The sequence below is a fragment of the Dama dama genome, chromosome 29 (genome assembly GCF_033118175.1).
Source record: "Dama dama isolate Ldn47 chromosome 29, ASM3311817v1, whole genome shotgun sequence".
In the NCBI taxonomy this organism is placed as follows: Eukaryota; Metazoa; Chordata; class Mammalia; order Artiodactyla; family Cervidae; genus Dama; species Dama dama.
In genome coordinates this window covers 65,825,093-65,845,701 of record NC_083709.1, presented here as the reverse complement: position 1 = coordinate 65,845,701, position 20,609 = coordinate 65,825,093, and the positions used below count along the sequence as shown (strand labels likewise).

At 42.2% G+C, this 20,609-nt stretch overlaps 1 protein-coding gene and 1 long non-coding RNA gene across 2 annotated transcripts; one reads left to right on the top strand and one right to left on the bottom strand.

The window, feature by feature from the left end:
* The first annotated feature begins 221 nt into the window (after positions 1-221).
* On the top strand, positions 222-19,136 carry LOC133048484 (uncharacterized). The gene is made up of 4 exons (XR_009691043.1): positions 222-295; positions 579-783; positions 8,907-8,950; positions 17,260-19,136. It is a non-coding gene; the product is annotated as an uncharacterized LOC133048484 (long non-coding RNA).
* Positions 14,999-15,602, bottom strand: LOC133048483 (acidic leucine-rich nuclear phosphoprotein 32 family member B-like). The gene has a single exon (XM_061132170.1). It carries the CDS (start codon positions 15,590-15,592, stop codon positions 15,170-15,172), a length of 423 nt encoding a protein of 140 aa, XP_060988153.1. The 5' UTR covers positions 15,593-15,602; the 3' UTR covers positions 14,999-15,169.
* Positions 19,137-20,609: the final 1,473 nt, after the last annotated feature.

Here is a 20,609-nt window from a genome sequence, read left to right as displayed (position 1 = left end):
GGAAAGGCTACCCACTCCAGTATTCTGGCCTGGAGAATTCCATGGACTACAGTCCATAGGGTCGCAAAGAGTCGGACACGACTGAACGACTTTCACCTTCAGGCGCTTAGTACATAGTTGAAGCTCAGTACTCTAAGAGTGAATGAATGAAAGGGCGAGATTTCCGGAGAGGGCGTGCTCATGGGCGGGGCCTGCTCGAAACGGGGCGGGGCCCGCTCGAGGCGAGGCCGAGCCTCAGGACTGTCTCCTCAGGCTTCTTGGAGGCCACCAGCAGACAACAGCTCAGGACGCTGAAGTAAGCATACTCGAGATCAGAGCGCATAGCTAAGACTCGGGAAAGGCTTTTTGGACGCCTCAGGGCCCATTCCGGTGCAGGACTCCTTTTTCCTAGAGGCCTCTGGGTGCGGCGGCTGCGCGCAGGTCCCGCCGCGGAGGGAGCCAACTTCGACATTCGGCCGTAGCTTGGATCCTTAAAACTGCTCAACTCGTTTTCCTCCCTTTTCCTCCGCCTTCCCTCTCCCTTCCCCCGACCCCTCTTTCCTCTTCCTCCTCCCTTTTCCCCTTCCCACCTCCTCCAGAATGATGCGTCGAGTGAAGGGCCAGCAACCCAGCTCCAGTTGCAGCACCGCGGGATCGACACGCTCTATTCCCCTGCACCTGAGGGGCCCAGTGTTCCAAAAATGTCAGGACTGGTCTGAACTGTGAAACCTGAAGGAACCGCCCCTCCGGGAGGGATTGGCGTCCTCGGGAGGGTGAAGCTCCTGTCCAGGAGGATTGTTTCAGGTGGGAGGAGGAAGTGGGGAGGCCCCGGGGGCGGCGGGCAGTGGGAGCAGGGCGCGGGGCGGGCCCCAGCCGTTAACACAGGTGTGGGCGCGCAGAGGTGAGGGCCCATCCCGAGGGGCTGGCCGGGCAGGCTTCTAGAGGGGAGTCTGAAGCAACTGCCTTCAAATCTCTTGCTGCATTTTTTGGGGGGGGGGGGGGGGAGTCTTCTGTGTGTCAGGTCCTGTATTTGATAGGCACTCTAGCTCTGTCCTCCTAGAGAGAGGAGGAGATGTTACTTTTTAAATTTTGGCTATCTGAGGTCTTAGTTGTGGCACCGAGTGGCTCCAGAGTGCAGGGCTTAGTTGCTCCCAGTCTTGTGGAATCTTAGTTCACTGACCAGGGCCCAAACCCACATCCCCTGCACTGCAAGGCAAACTCTCAACCACTGGACCACCAGGGAAGTCCCCAGGAATGTTACTGGGAAAAAAAAAAAAAAAGGAATTTATTTGCTTATGTCCACTAAAAAGACGCACAATGTGAGAGCTGTGCATTAAGTATTATTTGGGGCTAAAATGAGGACTGCAGTGTAGCATACAGCACCTCAGATATCTCTGAGAGACTGATTCAAAGAGGCAGTAGGGGAAGGTCAGTGTGTAAAATTTTGGTGAAGGGAAAGTTAACGTAATCAAGTCCTTATTTTACAAAAGGTTTTCTGCTAGTCACTGTGAAGGGATTTAGTACTTTTCTACATATGAAGAGCTGTAAGAATTGGGATCATGAAATAAGTTCCTAACTATCTGAAGACCTGTTCCATTAGTTTCCCTGGAGCACAGAGTGCCTCACTTTCCACCCTGAATTCCCTTTAGGGGGTATTGAAGGTTGGCAGCTGCAGCAGCACAGGTAGATGGCAAATGCCCTTGTTGTTGTTTAGTCACTAGCAAATGCTCTTGGCAAATGACAATTTGTAGTAGTAGTACTGTTAGTCACTCAGTTGTGTCTGACCCTTTGCGACCCCATGGACTGTGGCCCGCCAGGCTCCTCTGTCCATGGGATTCTCCAGGCAGGAATACTGGAGTGGATTGCCATTCCCTTGTCCAGAGGATCTTTCTGACCCAGGGATCAAACCTGGGTCTCCTGCATTGCAGGCAGATTCTTTACCATCTGTGCTACAGGGAAGATCAGCCAATTTGTAGTTGACACTTATTTTTGGTTGTGTTGGGTCTTCGTGATACATAGGCTTTCTCTAGTTGCAATAGTAGGGTCCACTGTCTAGTTGAGGTTCGTGAGTTTCTCATTGTGGTGGCTTCTCTTGTTGCACACCATGGGCTCTAGTAGTTACCACCTGTGGGCTCCGAGGAATGTGGTATCTTCCCCAAGCAGGGTTTGAACCCATGTCCCCTGCATTGGCAGGTGGATCTTATCCACTGCACCATGAGGGAAGTCCTGCATGTTTCTTACATACAATATCAGGTCAAATTTTGTGTTTGAAAACTTACTGTAGAATAAGTATTTCCATATATTGTAAAACATTGGGTAAATGTGATTTTTTGGAGAAAACTTTGGTGTTTATTTTGTGGTGTTTGATTCAGCTAATGTTGACATGATAAAGAGTTGATGTTAGGACTAAGTCTTTAAAATGTGAATTTTATTTATTTTTGGAATACATATATTTACATGGCAAAAACAAAACCTGTGTGTCCCAACACAGGGGGAAATGGTGAGGAGTTTTATGCAATGGTACAAAATGAAGCAGGGCAAAAGCTAACTGAGTTTGCTAAGAGAATGCACTGGTCATAGCAAACACCCTCTTCCAACAACACAGGAGACGACTCTACACATAGACATCACCAGATGGTCAGTACCAAAATAAGATTGATTATATTCTTTGCAGCTGAAGATGGAGAAACTCTATACAGTCAACAAAAACAAGACCAGGAGCTGACAGTGGCTCAGATCTTGAACTCCTTATTGCCAAATTCAGAGTGAAATTGAAGAAAGTAGGGAAAACCACTAGACCATTCAGGTATGACCTAAATCAAATCCCTTATGATTACACAGTGGAAATGACAAATAGATTCAGGGGATTAGATCTAATAGACACAGTGCCTGGAGAACTATGTATGGATATTCGTAACATTGTGCAGGAGGTAATGATCAAGACCACTCCAAGAAAAAGAAATGCAAAAAGGCAAAATGATTGTCTGAGGAGGCCTTACAAATAGTTGAGAAAAGAAAGAAGCTAAAGGCAAAGGAGAATAAGGAAAGATATACCCATTTGGATGCAGAGTTCCAAAGAATAACAAGGAGACATTAGAAAGCCTTCCTTAGTGATCAATGCAAAGAAATAGAGAAAAACAATAGAATGGGAGAGACTAGAGATCTCTTCAAGAAAATTAGAGATAAGGGAACATTTCATGCAAAGATGGACACAATAAAGTACAGAAGCAGTATGAATCTAACAGAAGCAGAAGATATTAAGAAGAGGTGGCAAGACACAGAAGAACTATACAAAAAAGATCTTAATGACCCTGATAACCACAATGGTGTGATCACTCACCTAGAGCCAGACATCCTGGAGTGTGAAGTCCAGTGGCCCTCGGAAGCATCAATACAAACAAAGCTAGTGGAGGTGATGGCATTCCAGTGGAGCTATTTCAAATCCTAAAAGGTGATGCTGTGAAAGTGCTGCACTCAGTATGCCAGTAAATTTGAGTGCCGTGTGCTCAGCAGTGGCCACAGGACTGGAAAAGATCAGTTTTCATTTCAATCCCAAAGAAAGGCAGTGCCAAAGAATGTTCAAACTACTGCACAATGGCACTCATCTCACACACTAGCAAAGTAATACTCAAAATTCTCCAAGTGAGGCTTCAACAGTACGTGAACCAAGAACTTCCAGACATTCAAGCTGGATTTAGAAAAGGCAGAGGAACCAGAGATCAAATTGCCAACATCCATTGGATCGTCAAAAAAGCAAGAGAGTTCCAGAAAAACATCTACTTCTGCTTTATTGACTACGCCAAAGTCTTTTGTGTGGATTACAACAAACTATGGAAAATTCTTAAAGACATGGGAATACAAGGCCATCTGACCTGCCTCCTGAGAAATCTGTATGCAGGTCAAGAAGCAACAGTTAGAACCAGACATGGAACAACAGACTAGTTCCAAATTGGGATAGGAGGACGTCAAGGCTGTATATTGTCACTCTGTTTATTTAACTTATATGCAGACTATATCATGCGAAATGCTGGGCTGGATGAAGCACAAGCTGGAATCAAGATTGCCAGGAGAAATATCAATAGCCTCAGATATGCAGATGACACTACCCTTATGACAGTACACAAAGAGGAACTGCGAGCCTCTTGATGAAAGTGAAAGAGAAGAGTGAAAAAGCTGGCTTGAAACTCAACATTCAAAAAACTTAGATCATGGCAAATAGATGGGGAAACAATGGAAACAGTGAGAGACTTTATTTTCTTGGGCTCCAAAATCACTGCAGATGGTGACTGCAGCCATGAAATTAAAAGATGCTCCTTGGAAGAAAAGCTATGACCAACCTAGACAGCATATTAAAAAGCAGAGACATTACTGTGCCAACAAAGGTCCATCTAGTCAAAGCTATGGTTTTTTCAGTAGTCATGTATGGATGTGAGAGTTGGACCATAATGAAAGCTGAGTGCTGAAGAATTGATGCACTGTGGTGTTGGAGAAGACTCTTAAGAGTCCCTTGACTGCATCAAACCAGTCCATCCTAAAGGAAATCAATCCTGAATATTCATTGGAAGGACTGATGCTAAAGCTGAAACTGCAGTACTTTGGCCACCTGATGCAAAGAACTGACTCGTTGGAAAAGACCCTGATGCTGGGCAAGATTGAAGGCAGGAGGAGAAGGGGACGACAAAGGTTGAGATGGTTGGATGTCTTCACTGAGTCCATGGATATGAGTTTGAGCAAGCTTCTGCAGTTGGTGATGGACAGGGAAGCCTGGTGTGCTGCAGTCCACAGGGTCACAAAGAGTCAGACAGCACTGAGGGACTGAACTAAACTGAACTTCATGCAGTGGTTCAAGGGTGGGTTGTTGAAAAGGGTCAGGGTGTGTGCAGGACCTGCATTCCTCTAATCTGGCTTTAGGTATTCTCCTGATGAGCTTCCGTGATTTTGGAGGTTATCAAACTGACATCTCTGGAATGAAAATGCTTCATCTAGTAGTTATCATCTTCCACAGATGGAGCAGTGGTAAAGAATCCGCCTGCCAATGCAAGAGACACAGGAAATGCAGGTTCGATCCCTGGATCGGGAAGATCCCCTGGAGTAGGAAATGGCAACCCACTCCAGTATTCTTGCCTGGAACATCCCATGGACAGAGGAGCCTCACAGGCTACAGACCATGGGGTCGAAAAGAGTTGGACACAACTGAGCAAACACATATGTCATTAGGTTTGCAGAAGAGCTCAAAAACAGTTATATGGGTATCCCTTGAGGCAAAGCCTGGATCCTGTCCCAAGGCTGCACTATTGTTTCTTCACTGCTCCTGTCTGGTCTCTGCATCCCTTCCCTTCCCTGACTAGCAACTGTTTGAACCTGCCTTTTGGAACTCAGGAGAGGTCATGGAGGCTGAAGCCTATTTCCTACAAACAGGAAATGGGAGACACAGAAAAACTTCCTTGCCCAGGATCCACATAGGGTCCTGCTTGGTTTCACATTCTTAGTGTCACCAGAGACAGATTGGTTTTTTTCATTGGCTCTGGTTTCCAGCATGCAGATTTGTTCACATGTTCAATATATAGCCCTTTTGATTGCCTGGTTTTATGTGCAGTTTTCAGATTCAGCTCCCCATACTTTGTCAGTTCTAAACACTATTCCTCATTGGGGCTGATAACCAACAAAGCTTTAGATTTCTGGGTTGGGCATATTTTTAGGGCAACCTTAGTATCTGTGTTCTGGTGGCTCAGATGGTGAAGAATCTGCCTGCAATGCAGGAGACCTGAGTTCGATTCCTGGATTTAAAATTAGTTTTCTTTTTTTTTTCAAAGTAATGTATGCATATTGTTTTAAAAGTCAGATAGTACTATTTCTTTTAACAAAAAGCAGGCTTGGGAATTCCCTGGTGGTCCAGTGATTATGACTTGATGCTTTCACTACTGGGCCCTGGGTTCAGTCCCTGGTTGGGTATCTAAAATCCCACAAGCCAAGCAGAGTGGCCAAGGAGGGGGGAAAAGACAGATTCTTTTTTTTCCCCACCTTCTTCTCCTGCAAACTTTGCTTATCAGAGGTAACAACTATATGTTCTTTTGGCTATTTTTTCCATTGTTCACATCTTTTTTTCTTTCTTACAGGACATGATCCATTTTCTCATAAATATTTTAAAGTATTTATATAGAAATCTCAAGTTTTTAACAATAAACACAATTGTTTGTGTATTCTTTGGCATGTTAATAGTTATTATGCCATTGTTGTCCCCATAATATTGTGTGTAATAATGTGCACTGAAATTGCCTTTGATAAATGATTTCCTTTATATTGTGTAGAGGAAATTCACTTTTAAATGAATCCTCACAGTTGACTACAGAGTGAGACCCAAGATTCAATGAGGGTCATCACCAGTGCTGCAAAGGTCTGTTGTGAAAGAGTGTTTCTGAGTGATAAGCACTAAAAGAATGCTGTACAGCAGAGAGAAATGAAAAAGCTGGTGGTCATATACAAAATGTTCAATTGACAATATTAAGAGACATTTGAGCAAATATTAAGAGGCATTAAGAGCAAATTTGAGGGACTTCCCAGGTGTTCCAGTGGTTAAGACTTTACCTTCCAATGCAAGGGGTACAAGTTCAATCCCTGGTAGGAGATCTAAGATCCCACCTGGGGCCTCAGGGCCAAAAAAACAAAACATAAAACAGAAGCAATATTGTAACAAATTCAACAGACTTTAAAAAATGGTCCACATCAAAAAATCTTCAAAAAAAAGAGCAAATTTAATCAGAAATTTCTTTTCAACAGTCATTTCAACGTGTAAGCAATATGAAAGCAATATGAAAGGACAATAAAGGACAGAAAGGGTATGGACCTAACAGAAGCAGAAGATATTAAGAAGACGTGGCAAGAATACACAGAAGAACTGTACAAAAAAGATCTTCACGACCCAGATAATCACAGTGGTGTGATCACTCACCTAGAGCCAGACATCCTGGAGTGTGAAGTCAAGCGGGCTTTAGAAAGCATCACTACGAACAAAGCTAGTGGATGTGATGGAATTCCAGTTGAGCTATTTCAAATCCTGAAAGATGATGCTATGAAAGTGCTGCAGTCAATATGCCAGCAAATTTGGAAAACTCAGCAGTGGCCACAGGACTGGACAAGGTCCGTTTTCATTCCAATCCCTAAGAAAGGCAACCCCAAAGAATGCTCAAACTACTGCACAATTGCACTCATCTCACACGCTAGTAAAGTAATGCTCAAAATTCTCCCAGTCAGGCTTCAGCAATATGTGAACTGAGAACTTCCAGATGTTCAAGCTGGGTTTAGAAAAGGCAGAGGAACCAGAGATCAAATTGCCAATATCCACTGGATCATCGAAAAAGCAAGAGAGTTCCAGAAAAACATCTATTTCTGCTTTATTGACTATGCCAAAGCCTTCGACTGTGTGGATCACAATAAACGGTGGAAAATTCTGAAGGAGATGGGAATACCAGACCACCTGACCTGCCTCTTGAGAAACCTGTATGCAGGTCAGGAAGCAACAGTTAGAACTGGATGTGGGACAACAGATTGGTTCCAAATAGGAAAAGGAGTACATCAAGGCTGTATATTGTCACCCTGCTTATTTAACTTATATGCAGAGTACATCTTGAGAAACGCTGGTCTGGAAGAAGCATAAGCTGGAATCAAGATTGCCGGGAGAAATATCAGTAACCTCAGATATGCAGATGACACCACCCTTATGGCAGAAATTGAAGAGGAACTAAAAAGCCTCTTGATGAAAGTGAAAGAGGAGAGTGAAAAGGTTGGCTTAAAGCTTAACATTCAGAAAACTAAGATCATGGCATCTGGTCCCATCACCTCATGGGAAATAGATGGGGAGACAGTGGAAACAGTGTCAGACTTTATTTTTTTGGGCTCCAAAATCACTGCAGATGGTGACTACAGCCATGAAATGGAAAGACGCTTACTCCTTGGAAGGCAAGTTATGACCAACCTAGATAGCATATTAAAAAGCAGAGACATTAGTTTGCCAACAAAGGTCCGTCTGGTCAAGGCTATGGTTTTTCCAGTGGTCATGTATGGATGTGAGAGTTGGACTGTGAAGAAAGCCGAGCGCCGAAAAATTGATGCTTTTGAACTGTGGTGTTGGAGAAGACTCTTGAGAGTCCGTTGGACTGCAGGGAGATCCAACTAGTCCATCCTGAAGGAGATCGGTCCTGGGTGTTCATTGGAGGGACTGATGCTGAAGCTGAAACTCCAATACTTTGGCCACCTCATGCGAAGAGTTGACTCATTGGAAAAGACCCTGATGCTGGGAGGGATTGAGGGCAGGAGGAGAAGGGGACGACAGAGGATGAGATGGTTGGATGGCATCACTGACTCGATGGGCATGAGTTTGAGTGAACTCCGGGAGTTTGTGATGGACAGGGAGGCCTGGCATGCTGCGATTCATGGGGTCGCAAAGAGTCGGACACGACTGAGCGACTGAATTAAGCTCTATCAGGGGGTAAAATCCTATCAAATTGAAAATTCATGCCCTTGTTGATCTGATATTATTTACCCTTTTCATTAAGGATTGTAGTGATGTGTTCAGTCATGGCCAAGTCTTTGTGACCCCATGGACTGTAGCCCATCAGGCTGCTCTGTCCATGGAATTTTCCAGGGAAGAATACTGGAGTGAGTTGTCATTTCCTTCTCTATCATTAAGGACTACTAACTAAAAAATCAACTGAGGATCACATACAAAAAACATTTGTTTGAGATTTTAAAAGGAAAAAACATAGAAAATACTTTAATCATTTAAAAAATGATTTCTGGATAAGAACTCAGAATTTCATTAATTCAATGTAGAAAATCATATTGTTCATATATAATAAATGTCTGCAACTTGCCTAGAGAGAGGAGAATAAGAATTGAGTTCAAGCCCCTTATGCCTTTTTGTTTTTTAGCATCAGTGCAGAAGGAAGAGGAGCCAAGAGGGAGCCTTTGGTAGGTAAGGTTCTGACTGCTCAGTCCATAGCACTAAAGGGTTAACCTTAATCTCTCCTTTTCATGACCCAGGTCCACATCCACAGTCTCTAGGGATGTCAGCTGCCAGAGCTCAGCCCTCTTAGAAAAAAACAAAGCTCTCCTCAGGGAGAGTCATGGGAAGGAGTTAGAAACAAGCACGCTTGGTCGGGTCCCTGCGAGGTCCGTCCTGGGAGTGGCGGAATGGTGGAGTCGGCCAGTGGGTCTTGCCCACCAGGTGGCAGTGTGAGACACAGTGGAATGGATATCTATAGGCAGTCCTTTTGGGTCCCGATTTGGGACAGATTGTTTTAACTTTCCTAAGGCTCAGATTCCTCCTTGAATTACACTTGATCTTCATTCCTCACAGTGTGGTTATGAGGATCAGATGGGATACAGTACAAAATACTATTCCATACCTGAGCCTGTCTACTGTTGTTACTCTTTGACCTTGTGTACTAATGCTTGGGGCTCTTGGAGTCTAGTCTCCCAAGAGCCTCCCCCGCCAGAGAACAGTTTTGTTGAGCCTCCTGTAAGATCCTTTGCTTCTACATTTGACCAAGTGTCCCAGTTACCTAGGAGAATTTGCCAGAAAGAGTGCATGTGACATGAGACCCGCTTGCTCTTTGGGAAAGCGGGTATTGATGAATCTCTTCTGTTCCCCTCTTCCTAGCATGGCCTCTTGTGGTTGCCTGGCCCCCACGCAGCTGAGGTTGATATGAGAAGGTAATACTATAGGGAAGGGAATGTGAGAGAAACCCCTCCTTGAAGAATAAAAGAAGCATCTTGAAGTCAGTGACATGGGGAATGTGACTCCTGCCAGGCTTGCTGTGTCCTTCTATCCCCATTCAGTTTGTGCATCCTGTCTTCTGCAGCCATCTGGGAAAACTTCTTGATGAGGGCAGTTTGTAGCAAGATCCCTGCTGAGAGGATCATGATAGGGTGACTGTGGAAGCTGATCTTCTGATGCTTAAGTAGGTTGGGAAGCTGCTGTGTCTTCTGTGTCCCTTTGGCTATGTCCCCTGGTTCTCTGCCTGAGCCAACTTCTCTCCCCTTCTCTGGCATCCCCACTCTCACCAGACCTTTTTTTTTTTTTTATAAGAAACTTATAGGAGATTTGTTGTAAAATCTAACCCAATAAGGCTAGAGTTTTAATTGGACAATTTTGCTCATTTATATTTAATGTCATTACAATGTACATGCATAAGTCTACCATCTTATCTGCACTTTTTCTTTTTTTTCCATTTATTTTTATTAGTTGGAGGCTAATTACTTTACAATATTGTAGTGGTTTTTGCCATACATTGACATGAATCAGCCATGGATTTACATGTGTTCCCCATCCCGATCCCCCCTCCCGCCTCCCTCCCAATCCCATCCCCCTGGGTCTTCCCAGTGCACCAGCCCCGAGCACTTGTCTCATGCATCCAACCTGTCACCAGACCCTTTTGAAACCAATTAAGAGCCCCTCTGATTGAGCCCTCTCACACTGTCTTATATATCCCTGTGTCAGCCTGAGGACCTACAGAAACCCATCTTCCCACACTGTACCCATCTTAGTTCATTGTCTCCCTTCCTTTAATTGTAGCCCAACATTGCAGTTGGGCTACAGATGCGATGTTGGGCTACATCACCTCAGGCCTACATCAGCCTTATAATTCACATCAGTGGCCTTCTTTCTGTCATTAGAGGTCACTCTGACATTTGCCCCCATATTTTTGCCGATCTATTTTCTCATCCTCTGAAACTTTATTTCTTCCTCCTGTGGAGCTTTCCAGGCCACTGGGTACCCTCCTTGTCTTTTTATTCACTTAATGTTCTTTCACTCCACCCCCAACTTTTATCTTTGTTCCAGGATCTCTACTACTAGACCCTATTGCCCCTCAAACTCTCAAGACTGAGACTCTCTTTATAACCAGTCTTTTCATTACTCTCACCACCTTTTGGCCACCAGACCTTTTTGCCACTGATTCCTACTTTCTTACTGGATTATCTTCCACCTCTAACATTTGCCTTTTCCCCTCTTCCTTCAGAGGACACTCAGGTCCTATTCTCTAGCTAGACTTTGTGTCTGGACTATTTTACCTCACCTGACTCCTGACTCAGGATGTCAACCTCTTACATAGGAAATCTCTCTTATTCATTTTTTAAAATATTACTTCTAAAAATTGAGATATAGTTCCCATAACACAGAATTCACCCTAAGAAGTGTACAATTTGTAGTTTTTTTTATTTTCTCGAGGTTAGGCAATCACCACCACTAATTCCAAAACAAATTCTTCATTTCAACAAGAGTTATACCATTGACATACTGCTCATTCCTCCCTTTTCCCAGCCCCTGGCAATCACTAATATACTTTCAGTCTCTCTGGATGTGCCTGTTCTACATATTTCATGTAAGTGGAATATATAACTGAAATTTTGTGTCTAGCTTCTTTCACATAACATAAGATTTTGAAAGTTTATCCTTGTTGTAACATGTACTACTGTTTCATTTCTTTTTTATGGCTGAATAATATTCCACCAAACCATTTGCATTTCCCAGCAACGTACAAGAGTTTCCTCTTGACCAGTGATGTTGACACTTCTCATGTGTTTGTTGGCTACATAAATATCTTATAGTTTGGGAAAACTTCTATTCTTTTGCCTATTTTAAAATCGGGTAGATTGTCTTTTTGTTGTTGAATTTAAGAGTATGTTATGTATTCTGGATACTAAACCCTTATAAATATATGATTTGCAAATACTTTATCCCATTCTATGAGTTATCTGTTCACTCTCTTGATAGTGTCCTTGGAAATACAAAAGTTTTTAATTTTGTTGAAGTCTGATTTTTCTGTTTTTCCTTTGGTTGCTCAAAAATTTGGTGTCATATCTAAGAATCCATTGCCAAATCCAAAATTATGAAGATTTACTCCTGTGAGTTTTTCTAAGAGTTTTATGGTTTTCAGTTCAGTTCAGTTCAGTTCACTTCAGTTCAGTTCAGTCACTCAGTCGTGTCCGACTCTTTGCGACCCCATGAATCGCAGCACGCCAGGCCTCTCTGTCCGTCACCAACTCCTGGAGTCTACCCACACCCATGTCCATCAAGTCGGTGATGCCATCCAGCCCATCTCATCCTCTGTTGTCTCCTCCTCCTGCCCCCAATCCCTCCCAGCATCAGGGTCTTTTCTGAGTCAACTCTTCGCATGAGGTGGCCAAAGTATTGGAGTTTCAGCTTCAGCATCAGTCCTTCCAATGAACACCCAGGACTGATCTCCTTTAGGATGGACTGGTTTTAATTCTTACATTTACGTCTTTGATCCATTGTTGTTTGATGTTGTTGTTTCTTTTAAGTCAATTAGTTAATTTTTATTGAGATACAATTGATATGTAATATTGTACTAGTTTATATATTTTGCTGTACTGTGTAGTGTTCACCAACCAGGGACCAAACCTGTGCCTGCTACATTGGGAGTGTGGAGTCTTAAGCATTGGACCACCAGGGGAGTCCAAAATTGTATTAGTTTTAGATGTAGACTTCATTGTTTTTATTATAATAAAATACACATAGCATGGTATTTCTCGTTTTAACCATTTGTAAGTGTACAATTCAGATTCAGGAGTTAGATACGCTCACAGTGCTGTACGGTGATCACTACCATCTACTCCTGAAACTTTTTCATCTTCCTCAACATAAACTATGTACTCATTAAATAACAACTCTCTCTTCTTCCCCCTCTCAGATCCCTAGCTTCTTGTATCCTTTATTCTACTTTCTATCCCTGTGAATTTGCCTACTTTAGGTACCTCTTATAAGTAGATTCATATAATATTTGCCCTTCTGTGTCTAGTTAATTTCACATGTTTTAAGGATTCACCCATGTTGTAGAATATATAAAAATTTTCATTTCTCTTTTGGTTGACTTATATTCCACTGTGTGTGTATATATACTATATTTTGTTTATTCATTCATCTGTTGGTGAACACTTGGGTTGTTTGCAACTTTTGGCTATTGTGAATAATGCTGCTATGAACTTTGGAGTACAAATATATGTTCAAGTTCCTGCTTGTAATTCTTTTGGACATATACCTAGGAATAAAATTGCTATGTCATATGGTAGTTCCAACTTTAACTTTTTGTTTTAATATTTATTTTTATTTATTTATTTGACTGCACTGAGTCTTAGTTGCAGCATGTGGGATCTAGTTCCCTGACCAGGGATCGAACCCAGACCCCTGCTCAGGGAGCATGGAATCTTAGCCACTGAACCATCTTTAACTTTTTAAAGTTAAAGTTAAAAAGTTTAAAAAGTGAACTTTTTAAGAAACCACCGAACTGTTTTCCTCAGTGGCTGCACTATTACATTCCCATCAGTAATGCACAAGGGTTCCAACTTTTCCATATCCTTGTAAACATTTCTTATTTTCTTTGTTTTTCTTTTTTTAAGTTTTATTATAGTCATCCTATTTAGTAGAAGTGGTATCTCATTGTGGTTTTAAAATTTTATTTATTTATTTTAAAATTTATTTTACTATTTATTTTTGGCTGCTTAGGCTTTCTGTAGTTGCAGAGAGCAAGGGCTACTCTCTAATTGCAGTGCACAGGCTTCTCATTGTGGTGACTTCTGTTGTTGCAGCTTGTGGGTCAGTAGTTGCAGATCCTGAGCTCTGGAGCACAAACTCAATAGTCATGGCACTTGGGCTTAGTTGCAACATGTGGGATATTCCCAGATCAGGTATCAAATCTGCGTCTCCTGCATTGGCAGGGAAATTCTTTACCACTGAGCCATCAGGGAACCCCTATACTATTTTAATTAATGTAGTTTTGTGGTAAGTCTTGAAGTCAGAAAGTGTGAGTCCTCCAACTTTATTCTTCTTTTTCAAGATTGTTTTGGTTATTTGAGGCTCAGATGGTGAAGAATATGCCTGCAATGCAGGAGACCTGAGTTTGATCCCTGGATCAAGAAGATCCCCTGGGAGAAGGGAATAGCTACCCATCCCAGTATTCTTGCCTGGAGAATTCCATGAACAGAGGAGCCTGGCAGGCTATAGTCAATAGGAATGCAAAGAGTTGGTCATGACTGAGCAACTAACACTTTCGCTTTTTCACCAGAGAAGCCCTATACTCTTTTAATTGCAATAGTTTTGTGATAAGTTTTGAAATCAAGAAGTGTGAGTCCTCCAACTTCATTCTTCTTTTTCAAGACTGTTTTGGCTATTTTAGACTCTTCAAAAATCCATATGATTTTAAGGATGGTCTTTACATTTCTATGAGAAAGGTAGTTGGAATTTTAATAGAGATTATGCTGAATCTGTAGATCACTTTGGGCAATACTGACATCTTAACAATGTTAAGTCTTCTGATCCATGGACACAGGATTCTGTTTATATAGTTCTTTAAGTTCTTTCAGCCATGTTTTGTAGTTTTCAGCATATACAATATTAACCTCCTTGGTTAGATTTATTTTTTATTTTTTTTTAAATGTTAAGATTTTATTTACAAAGCTTCTTTGTTGTACAGAAAGTAAAAATGCTGTTACAATCTTGGTGTAACTGGTAGCCACGGACAGTTGACTCACCAATCACAGCTATCCACGCTACAGCAAGTCTTACACAAAAACCTAACAATGCTTATAATTTTGTTGGGGTGAAGTCCCCAAGCTTGGTGGTGGATTTCCAAGAGGGACTAAATGGAGGAAGGTGGAATGTCACAGGAACTATTCTTTGGCTCTTTGGGTGGGTGGGTGTCCTGGGGTTTGTATCACAGCTACCTTTTTTTTTCTTTAAAAAAAAAAACCAGCTACCAAATCCATGTCAGCAATCCAACCAATACTGAACAGCTCTTTTTTTTTGCAGGTTATTGGGGTCTTATTAATCATCTTCTCCTTCATCATCTGTTTCTCTCTTCCTCTTTTCACCTTTCCCACTTTCTTCCTCTTCTTCATCTTCATCCTCATCCTCATCATCTTCATCAACTTCTCCATCACGTCCAAATTCTTCTTCCTGCCCACTGACTTCATCTTCATCCTCCTCCCCTTCTACATCTTCGTCTTCATTGTCATCCTTCTCATCATCAAACTCTTCTTCCTCGCCGTCTTCATCCTCCTCCTTATCCTCATCTTCTCCTTCCTCATCATCCTCTTCTTCATCCACACCATCCACCTCGGCATCTGAATCTGTGGCTTCACGATCCTCTCAGTCATATCCATCCAGATAGGTCAGCTAGGGCAGGAGCTTGAAGACACTCTCTCGGTAGTCATTCAGGTTAGTAACCTCACAGTTAAACAGATCCAGGCTCTTCAGACATTCCAACTTTTTCAAAGGTTCCAGGGTGCTGATATCTTTCAGTTTACTTCCACTTAAGTTTAGATGTGTAAGATTTGTAAGTTTTTCTGCTAACACATCCAGACCTCCACAGATTCCATTGTCACTGAGCTCAAGCTTTTTCAATTTAGGTAGTTCGGGAAGATTTGAAACTGAAATCAAGCCTACATTTATTAAACCGAGGAACTCTAAGTTCACAAATTCAGCTGTTAAGCCCTCAGTTTTCCCATCATTTGATTTGCAATTGTCCAGGACAAGTTCTCGAACAGCTGCCGGGGTTCGGTTCCTCAGCTCCAGGTGGGTCCTCCTCTTCATGTCCATGTTTCTCTCTCTTCCCCCCTCTTCAAACTTAACTTTCCGCGGTGGGGGTGGAGGGCGGAGAGGCGTCCCAGCCTGCGCAGCGAGGGCCGTCGGGAAGGGGTCTGCTCGAGGCAGAGGCAGAGGACGGCGTGGTCCTGGGTGGTGGGCGGCATGCGGGCAGGCGAGCGGAGCCCTTGGAGCCAAGTTACACCAAGTTACTCGCGGGAGCGGAGAGAAACCATGGTGGGTAAAGGGGGCTGGAACGCAGCTCTGCCCTTGGTTAGATTTATTCTTAAGTATTTGATACTGTATATGCTATTAAAAATGGAATTGCTTGCTAATTTCCTTTTTGGAAAAAATGTTTATTTGTGGTGTATAGAGAAACACAATTGATTTTTTGGTGTTAATCTTGTACCCTACAACTTTGTTGAATTCATTTACAGCTCTACCAGCTTTCTTGTGGATTCCTTGTGATCTTCTATACATAAGATCATGTCATCTGTGAAGGGAAAATAGTTTCACTTTTCCTTTTCAATTTGAATGACTTCTATTTCTTTTTCTTATCAGGGAGTACTTCCAGTATAATGTTGAATGACAGTTGTGAAAGTGAACATCTTTGTTTTGTTCCTGATCATAAGGGAAATGCTTTCAGTCTTTCACCACGGAGTATGATTCTAGCTGTGGGTTTTAAAATATTATTTTATATTCATTTATTATTTTTGCAGTACTGTGCAACATGTGGGATCTTAGTTCCCTGACCAAGGATCAAATTTGCACCTGCTTCATTGGAAATGTGGAGTTCTTACCACTGGATCATCAGGGAAGTCCCTAGCTGTGGGTTTTTTAAAACATAACTATTCATTGTCATGTTGAGGAATTTTCCTGCTATTCCTTATTTCTGAGTTTCTTGCATAAAAATTCTTCTGAGATGATCATGTGTTTTTTTTTTTTTTTCTGTTTGTTTTATCAATATGATGTTTTACATTGATTGATTTTCTTATGTTGACTCTCTGTCTCTGTCTCTCTGTCTGTCTCTCTCTCTATATATATACATATATATGTATATATGTATATATTACATATATGTGTGTGCTAAGTCACTTCAGTCATGTCTGACTTTTTGTGACCCCATGGATAGGAGCCTGCCAAGCTCCTCTGGCCATGGGATTCTCTAGGCAAGAATGAGTTGTTGAATAAATGGAGTAAGTTGCCATGCCCTCCTCTAGGGGATCTTCCTGAGAGGATAACAGGCAGGAAGGCCAGGGGTCTCCAAACGGAGGAAAGAGGCTGCAAGTGCCAGACATTTTTATCTCTCTTAAGTGGCAGGAGGAAACAAACCAGCGATATTTTTCCTTCTCTATACAAATTTAAAAGGAGGTTTCTCTTAAAATGCTGTGTTGCCATGACACTTGGTTTCACCTGAAGCTAACTACTCTCAAACCTTGAGTTAGGGGGTACTCTTTTGCCCCCTTCTGATGCCTATGTCAGAAGCTTTCTCTATCTCCTTTATACTTTAATAAAACTTTATTACACAAAAGCTCTGAGCGATCCAGCCTCGTCTCTGGCCCCAGATTGAATTCGTCTCCTCCGGAGGCCAAGAATCCCGCGTTTTTTTTTTTTTTTTGCTTGATCTTTGTGCCTTTTATTTATTTTTCTATTTCTCCTTTATTTATTTATTTTTTTTCCAGTGGGTTTTGTCATACATTGATATGAATCAGCCATAGATTTACACGTAAGAATCCCGCGTCTTATCTTATCGTTCAGCAACAACCTTTCATCTTGGGGGCTCGTCCGGGATCCTCCAGGACAAGATGGGAGCTAACAATTCCAGCCTCACTCCTTTGAACTGTATCCTGAAAAACTGGGATAGAGTTGATTCCCAGGGCTTAAAGAAGACACACCTGGTCTTCCTATGTGATACTGCATGGCCGCGGTACCCACTGGAGGACGGCGAACGGTGGCCAGTTGGAAGGTCTCTTAAGCATTAACAGAACTCCGGGAGACGACTCCTGACCCAGCCTCTGAATCCAGCAAGCCTCTATTTGAGCCAGGAACCGAGGTCCTCATAAAAACATTGGGATCTGGGGGCCCATCCCTTGAGCCCCTCTGGGAAGGCCCTTACCAGATGGGCCTGATAATCTATGTGAGCCTACTTCTGCTGACTCCAAAAATCCTGAGTCTGCCGTTTGATCCTCGGGACAATGCCTTCCTGTCCTGGGCTCACTCCTATGCTGCATTCCACAATCGGTCTAACTGCTGGGTCTGCGGAGCACTCCCCACTTCATCGGTGGAAGGCTTCCCGTGGTGGACATCTCCACTTGAAGGAAAAGACTTTCTCCAAGTCTGCGAATACCTTCAACAACAATCACATGTGATGCCTCTCCTTAAACTGATGACATCTAACAACCTTAAGATGGACTGATGTAACTATGTAACAACCTTAAGATGGACTGAAGTAACTATGTGACTTTTCATTTTGATTTTAACTTGGTTTTAATGACTATTTTGCCTTACATCTGTAACTATATAATGGGGTTTTCTAACCATCTAAAAGCTTTTAATTTACAAATAGTTGTCCGAGTGCCACAGCCTCCTCCAACTATTACTTGGAGCCCCTGGATCAGACATCCTCACTATGAGGATTAGGAGAATATGTTGCCTCACCAATTTAGGGACAACGCCCCTTGTCAGCTTGGAAGCAGTTATGGAATGAGAACGACACCCCTTTTCCCTAGGCAACATAATTCTCCTAAAAGAAAAGGGGGGAATGAGAGTCATTTCCTAGGCAAGTTGATAAGAAGTCTAGGGATCCCCAAGGAGAGAGAGGTCTGGGATATTCAAGGAGGAAAAAAGGACAAACTTTTTTACTTTTTTTCCTCTACATTCCTTAGGATTATACAACAATAATGTATCCTGCCTGAGGACAGTCTAAACCCTCTGGCTAATTCTGTTATCTTAAAACATAAATTATGGGAGTAGGTCTGGTCTTTACAAGGATGTATCCTGCCTGAGGACAATCTTTGGATTAAACCTTCTGGCCAACTCTGTTATCTTAAAATGTAAATTATGGGAGTGGGTCTGGTGAGGTCTTTACAACCTCCAGACATTCTTTGGATTCATTGGAGAGTATATAACTCCATTGCTAACCCTAGCAAAGGGGGTACTCTTTTGCCCCCTTCTGATGCCTATGTCAGAAGCTTTCTCTATCTCCTTTATACTTTAATAAAACTTTATTACACACACACACACACACACACACACACACACAAAACAAAACCTTGAGTTAACCAATACATTTCTTTTTCTTATGGAAATGTTGTCTTAAGCTATGACTATCTTCAAGTTGGTTCGCCAAATGGCCCAACCTACTTACTCAGATTGTGAGTGACTATATAACAATAATGTATCCTGCCTGAGGACAGTCTTTGGATTAAACCCTCTGGCTAATTCTGTTATCTTAAAACATAAATTATGGGAGTAGGTCTAGTCTTTACAAGGATGTATCCTGCCTGAGGACAATCTTTGGATTAAACCTTCTGGCCAACTCTGTTATCTTAAAATGTAAATTATGGGAGTAGGTCTGGTGAGGTCTTTACAACCTCCAGTCAGTCTTTGGATTCATTGAAGAGTATATAACTCCATTGCTAACACTAGCAAAGGGGTACTCTTTTGCTCCCTTCTGATGCCTATGTCAGAAGCTTTCTCTATCTCCTTTATACTTTAATAAAACTTTATTACACAAAAGCTCTGAGCGATCCAGCCTCGTCTCTGGCCCCGGATTGAATTCGTCTCCTCCGGAGGCCAAGAATCCCGCGTCTTATTGTTCAGCAACAACCTTTCATTCCTTTGGGCTTCCCAGATAGTCCTAGTGGTAAAGAACCTGCCTGCCAATGTGGGAGACATAAGGGACGTGGGTTCATTCTTTGGGTTGGGAAGATCCCTTAGAGGAAGGCATGGCAACCCACTCCAGTACTCTTGCCTGGAGAATCCCATGAATGGAGGAGCCTGGTAGGCTCCACTCCATAGCATCACAAAGAGTTGGACATGACTGAAGTGACTTAGCATGCTTGCATGCATCATATATATATATATATATATATATATATATATATACACATCATATTTATATATATAAAATCTAGGATCAGGATCATATTAATAGGAGTTTAGGATCTCCTAATAACAGGATATATATATATATACCCTAAAAGATATATATATATACCCTAAAAGACTCCACTAGTATTTGTTGTAGAGCAGATTTGCTAGCAATGGATTTTTGGGTTTTGTTTATCTGGTCTTAATTTTTCTCCCATTTTTGTGGGTATTTTTGGTAATTTGATTACAGAATTTTTCTTTCAGAACTTTGAGTATGTCATCCAATGCCTTCTGGCCTTCACAGCTCTGATGAGAAATCAGCTGTTAATCTTACCCCTTATACATGATGAGTCACTTTTCTCCTGCCTCTTTCAAGATTGTCTGTCATATATTCTGACAGTTTAGTGTGTCTAAATGTGGACCTCTTTGTGTTTATCATACCTAGAACTTGTTAAGCTTCTTGGATGTGTAGACGAGTATTTCATTTAACTTGGAAAGTTTGGGCCATTGTTTTTTTGGATGTTTTTTCTCCCCCTTTCTCTCTCTCCTCTCTTTCTGGAACTTCCACTCTTTGTATGTTGTATAGTTGATGTTCTCCCACAGGTCTTCTAGGCTCCGTTGATTTTTCTTCTTTTTCTTTCTGTTCCTCACATTGGATAATCTCAATTGGCTTATCTTCAGAATTGCTGATTTTTCTTTCACCAATTCAGATCTCCCAGTCTTTGCTTATCCTTTTGGGACTATTTTTATTTATTTATTTTTGTTGCATTGGGTCTATGTTGCTGCTTATGGGTTTTCTCTATTTGCAACGAGCTGGGGCTACTCTTGGTTGCAGCACATGGGCTTCTCACTGCAGTGATGTCTCTTGTTGTGGGTCACAGGCTCTAGGCACATGGGCTTCAGTGATTGCAGCATGCTGGCTCAGTAGTTGTGGCATGAG